The sequence below is a fragment of the Capsicum annuum genome, chromosome 7 (assembly GCF_002878395.1).
Source record: "Capsicum annuum cultivar UCD-10X-F1 chromosome 7, UCD10Xv1.1, whole genome shotgun sequence".
In the NCBI taxonomy this organism is placed as follows: domain Eukaryota; kingdom Viridiplantae; phylum Streptophyta; class Magnoliopsida; order Solanales; family Solanaceae; genus Capsicum; species Capsicum annuum.
Genome location: NC_061117.1, coordinates 181,066,673 through 181,072,394, shown reverse-complemented (window position 1 = coordinate 181,072,394; position 5,722 = coordinate 181,066,673). Strand labels below are relative to the sequence as shown.

Below are 5,722 nucleotides of genomic sequence, written 5' to 3'. Positions count from 1 at the left end.
ATTATATTACCCCTAATTAATTATTATAATTCATTTATATATTAAAATTAATAATATTTAATTAAAAAATAGATATTTATGACGTTTGTTTCAACTGCTTTAACTGTGATTTTACTATATCATTCCTAATTAATTATTATAAGTCATCTATATATTAAAAAATTAATAATATTTAATTAAAAAAATAGATGACATGTTTACCTATATTACCACTAATTGCCCTGTGATTTACTATATTACCCCTAATTAATTATTATAAGTCGTTTATATATTAAAATTAATAATATTTTTTTACTATATTACCCCTAATTAATTGTTATAAGTCATTTATATATTAGAATTAATAATGTTTAATTTAAAAAATAGATATTTATGACGTTTGTTTCAGCTTCTTTAACCGTGATTTTACTATATCATCCCCAATTAATTATTATAAATCATTTATATTTTAAAATATTAGTAATAATTAATTAAAAAATAGATGACATGTCTGCTTATATTACCCCATAATTGTTCTGTGATTTACTATATTATCCCTAATTAATTATTATAAGTCATTTATACATTAGAATTAATAATATATTTTATTATATTATTCTTAATTAATTATTATAAGTCATTTATACATTAGAATTAATAATATATTTTATTATATTATTCTTAATTAATTATTATAAGTCATTTATATATCAGAATTAATAATATTTAATTAAATTAATATATATTTATTTTTATATCTCATCAATATCAAATTTTAATGCTAAAAAATATTTATAGTGTTGGACTCATGCTAATACGGGTCATGCACGTAATTCAAATAAAAGCCAGACTAGAATAGTAGCTAACTTATCATTATCACCATAACATTATAGACTTTGTGGGACCAAATTTTTTATCCTATGTTTAAAATATATACCAAGGTGGGTCACTTGTCCCTTCACTTCAAAGCTAAGCTATTTCCTAGAGGCAATTTGTCACTATTTTTCCATCAATAAGAAGTAAGAGTCAAATGGTTATATTTAACTTTATATTTCTTAGTTTATTCTTAATTACATATTTTTATATAATAATTATAAAACTATCACAACATGCATAAAACCACAAGTTCCAACGAATTATTCGTACATATAAAAAATATTTATTTCTTAAATTTTATGTCCACTATAATTAGTGGCAGAGTTATTCTTATTAAAGAGATGTCAATTGATATACTCCTTTACTAAAAATTATATTGTGTCTATAGATTGAAAAAAAAATTATGTTTATATATTATATGTTGAATTTCCTTGACTGCAAGAGTCCACTTTTTATATTTTGACTTTTCTTAATTGAAATCTTGACTCTATGGGACATAAAAAGATATAACCAAGGAAGTACAAAAATTTCTTCAGTGAAGGTATATAGTGCCCCTATAATGATTAACTAAACCGATATTCAAGTTGCCTTGCTTCAAAGCTAACCTCATTAGTAAAGCTAACTCCCTCATGATTCATTGAAGACTAGTGTCCAAGAAGCATCATGAATCGTGATAAACAACTCCAATAATACCTTTTCATCAAAATGAACCAAAAGACCCCTCCTTTAATTCCTTTCATCCACCATAATTTTCATCACACACTCAAAATTGTTCACAATCATGTTTCCCTTCTTCTCTTTCTTTCTCATTTTCCTCTCTTTTTTTCCTTTCACAATAGTCTTTTCGTCCCATTGCACAACCTCAACATCCACAAAAACATTTGAAAAATGCATGCCTCTCTCTTCACAAGATGCCTCAATTGCTTGGACTTTCCATCCACATAATGCCACACTTGATATTGTCTTTTTTGGTTCATTTATTTCTCCTTCTGGCTGGGTTGGTTTTGGTATTAACCCAAATTCACCTGAAATGACTGGTACTCGTGCATTAATAGCCTTTCCTGATCCAAATTCTGGCCAACTTGTTCTTTTACCTTATATAATTGATCCATCAGTTAAACTCCAAAAAAGTCCACTTCTATCAAAACCTTTAGACATTCATTTACTAGCTTCTTCATCTACTCTGTATGGTGGTAAAATGGCTACTATACATAATGGTGCTACAATTCAAATTTATGCCACGTTAAAACTTGTACCTAACAAGACCAAAAATGTACACTTTGTTTGGAACCGTGGGATATATGTCCAAGGTTATTCACCTACTATACATCCTACTAATATCAATGACCTTTCTTCAGTAGCCACAATTGATGTCCTTTCAGGATCACAAGCAATATGTCACAACAATTTCTTGACACTGAAAAATGTTCATGGTGTTATAAATGCAATTTCATGGGGTGTTATTCTACCTTTAGGCGCGGTCACGGCCCGTTACCTAAGGCATATTGAGTCACTAGGGCCAGCATGGTTTTATGCACATGCAGGGATACAATTGTCAGGAATTTCACTTGGTACTGTTGGATTCGCGATTGGTATTCGATTAGGGCAACTTTCACCAGGGAGAGTCTATGGACTTCATCGAAAACTTGGGATCGCAACATTTGTTTTGGGCATGTTACAAACATTGGCCTTGTTTTTTAGGCCTAAGACTACAAATAAATTTAGGAAGTATTGGAAATCTTATCACCATTTTGTTGGTTATGCTTGTGTGGTTTTAGGAGTTGTGAATGTGTTTCAAGGATTTGAAGTGATGGGAGAAGGAAGGTCTTATACTAAATTGGCATATTGTTTATGTTTGTCCACAATGATTGGTATTTCTGTGGCATTGGAAGTGAATTCTTGGGTTGTTTTTTGTAGAAAAGCAAAGGAAGAAAAGATGAGAAGAGAGGGATTAATAGGGAGTTCTGGGAAATTTAGTGGATCAAGTCATGGTTGATTAATGCAATTATGGAAAAAAAAATTGTTGCATCACATGTATGTCACTCTTATTATTATTTTTTTAATGGTTCAAAAAAATTGGACTAAGATTTTGCAAGCTTATAGTGTAATTTTTTCATTGCTTGTCCCCTGAACAAATCCTTTTATTGTATTCTATGAATTGATTTTGCAACCTACATCTGAGATCTTGGATAATTTTATGGATCTTTTTTGATTAAAATTATGGAAGAACTTAATCCAAGTGAATTATTTGATATATAAATTTAGTTATTTAAAAAAATTAAGAAGGAAATTGTCATTTTCATTCATTTGTTAACATTTCAAGTAATATTTTACGGTAGCGGTCCGTCCGACCATGTTCTATATATGATGCAAATGTTAGTCAGTCAAGAACTCTCACATTCAAAAGTTGAAGGTGATAGAAATGAGAATGTTGTGTTAGATGTGTGGACTTACTAGGGATGACAGGGTTAGGAATGAGGTTATTCAGGTGAAGGTGGAAGTGGCCTCGGTGGAGGACAAAATATGGGAAATGCAGTTGAGATGGTTTGGGCAAATGATGAGAAGGGGCACAGATGCCCCGGTTCAAAAGTGTAGGTTAGCTTTAGATGGTTTCAAGCGGGATAGAGGTAAGTCAAAGAAATACTGAGGGGAGGTGATTAGACAGGACTTGGAGCAGTTACAGCTCACTGAGGACATGACCTTAGATGGAAAGTTTGGAGAACACGGATTAGGATAGAAGGTTAGTGCGTGGAGGTGAGTCGTAGCCAATAGTTAGGTGCGTTTTGGGGTAGCCTGCTAGTGGTTATAGGACTTTGCTCATGGGATGGAGTCTCTAATTAGGTGGGTTGTGGGAGGTAGGTGCTTGTAGTTGGTTAGTGTATCGTACTATTTTGTAGGTGCTTTATTTCTGTTATTTTATCTTGTTTCATATTTCATGTTTTATTATGACCTTATTTATTGTCACTGTGTTTTGAGTTGGGGGTCTATCGAAAACAGTCTCTCTACTTCTTCAGAGATAGTGGTATGAACTGCATATATTTTATCCTCTCCAGACCCCACTTGATAGGAATTCACTGGATTTGTTGTTAACATTTCAAAGTAAATAGAGATTTCTCTCTCTCTCCTTCTCAATAGCTTTCTATTATTCAATTACTCTTATCCGCTCATTTTACTTGTCACATTTTCCTTCATGAGATTCAGCTTGACTAACATAAGTTGCATTTCTTTCCATATAAATATGATGCAAAAATACATTTTAAAATGTTTAGTCTAATTTTCATGTAATTTGACTTTCAAAAAATGAAATGTAACAAATAAAAATAAACATAGAGAGGATATATATGAAAATTTTAATAGCTCAGTTGATTGACTATTTAAACTTTTACACGATACAGAATACGAAAAGAAATGATTGAAGAGAATCAGTGTTAGAAGCCTAATCAAACTAAACCTCCATGGGCCCATTGGCCTGGCCCAAGCCTAAACAGCCGTGTTATGTGGTTGGTTAGAAGTTGAGGACCATCCTTCATAGGGATGGGGCATGAATACTTTAAAATCAAATTGAATTGAACTAATCTGCTTTTTCAGTTTTAACTTTTTGATTAGTGTCTCGAGTTTAGAGTTTTAGCACTTTGGTGTACCAGAGAATCGAAGTGTAATAACGTAAGTTCAATTTTTTATATTTCAACTAAGAATAATATGATATGAGATGGATTCATGGAAAAACTATCAAAACACTCATTAATTAGTTTAAAAGAAAATATTGATATAATTTTATATCTAGTTAAAATCAAACAAGTCTACACGAGGTGTCTCTCTGTTTGAATGACATAGTTGACATTCTTTGTCTAACTTATAGGCAATGTTATTTATAGCTTCTTATTGTTGATATGTTTCATGAATATCGAAAAACCAATATCAAAAATCAATTGAACCGTGATTTTTGGGTATCGCTTTGTGAACCAGATTAGAAAAAAAAAATCAATTGAACCGAACTAAACTTGAAAAAATAAACTGATCGAAGTAATTTGATTCGCGGTTCAATGAATACTATTGAAAAATAAAAAATCAAAGAATAAAATAAAATTTTAAAAAATGAACTGAAAAATCGAAAGCACACTCCAAATCCTTATTCCTTCAGATAGGATCTTTCAAAAAGACTAAAAAATTCCATGCCAGCTCCTTCTCATCCCATATTTCTCCATTAAACTTCGTGTTTAAAATTAGATGGCTCAAGTTGTAATTTTTAGACAAATGTTTGCACGTTGTATACTATGTATTGGACAAAACAATCATTCTATAAAAAAATCATTCTACATAAACAATCATATATAGAGAGAGAGAGGGTGGATCTATTAAGACCCGTGGGGTGGCACGCCACCCGCAAATTTCAACGAAAATTCTATATATATAGTTGTATATATATATATATATGGATATAGTTAAGTATTAAATATGACAAGCATTGCTTAGTGCAGATGGTAAAGTGCTGCTTCTGTATCTCCAAGGTTGTGTGTTCGATCCTGGCTAGCAACATTTGTAAGTAACTTTTCATTAAAACAACGCAACAACCAGACCTTGCAACAACCAATAGCATATAAGTTTAATTAAAACAAGGAACAAACGGATTAGTTTATTACTAGTTGACCTTTTTATAAAATTAATCTTATTTTTTGACTTTTTTTTATTTAATTGTTTAAAAGATATAATCAAATATCTCTCATTAAAATTAAGACAAAAACCCTATTTTCAAAGGACCAAATCAAAACATCGACTCTCTAACTCTTCTTGAAGTTTGCTGCTGTTGCTGCTTGCTCTCTCTCTCTCTCTCCTTGTTGCTTGCTCTCTTTGTAAGTTATTTTAAAAA

The 5,722-nt window shown here is 30.9% G+C and overlaps 1 protein-coding gene across 1 annotated transcript; it reads left to right on the top strand.

The window, feature by feature from the left end:
* The first annotated feature begins 1,434 nt into the window (after positions 1-1,434).
* On the top strand, positions 1,435-2,950 carry LOC107877213 (cytochrome b561 and DOMON domain-containing protein At2g04850). The gene has a single exon (XM_016723909.2). The coding sequence runs from the start codon at positions 1,637-1,639 to the stop codon at positions 2,849-2,851; it is 1,215 nt and encodes a 404-aa protein (XP_016579395.1). The 5' UTR covers positions 1,435-1,636; the 3' UTR covers positions 2,852-2,950.
* Positions 2,951-5,722: the final 2,772 nt, after the last annotated feature.

Bases quoted from the DNA above. Each gene is read 5' to 3' on its own strand.
- LOC107877213 (XM_016723909.2), top strand. From the start codon at position 1,637: ATGTTTCCCTTCTTCTCTTTCTTTCTCATTTTCCTCTCTTTTTTTCCT.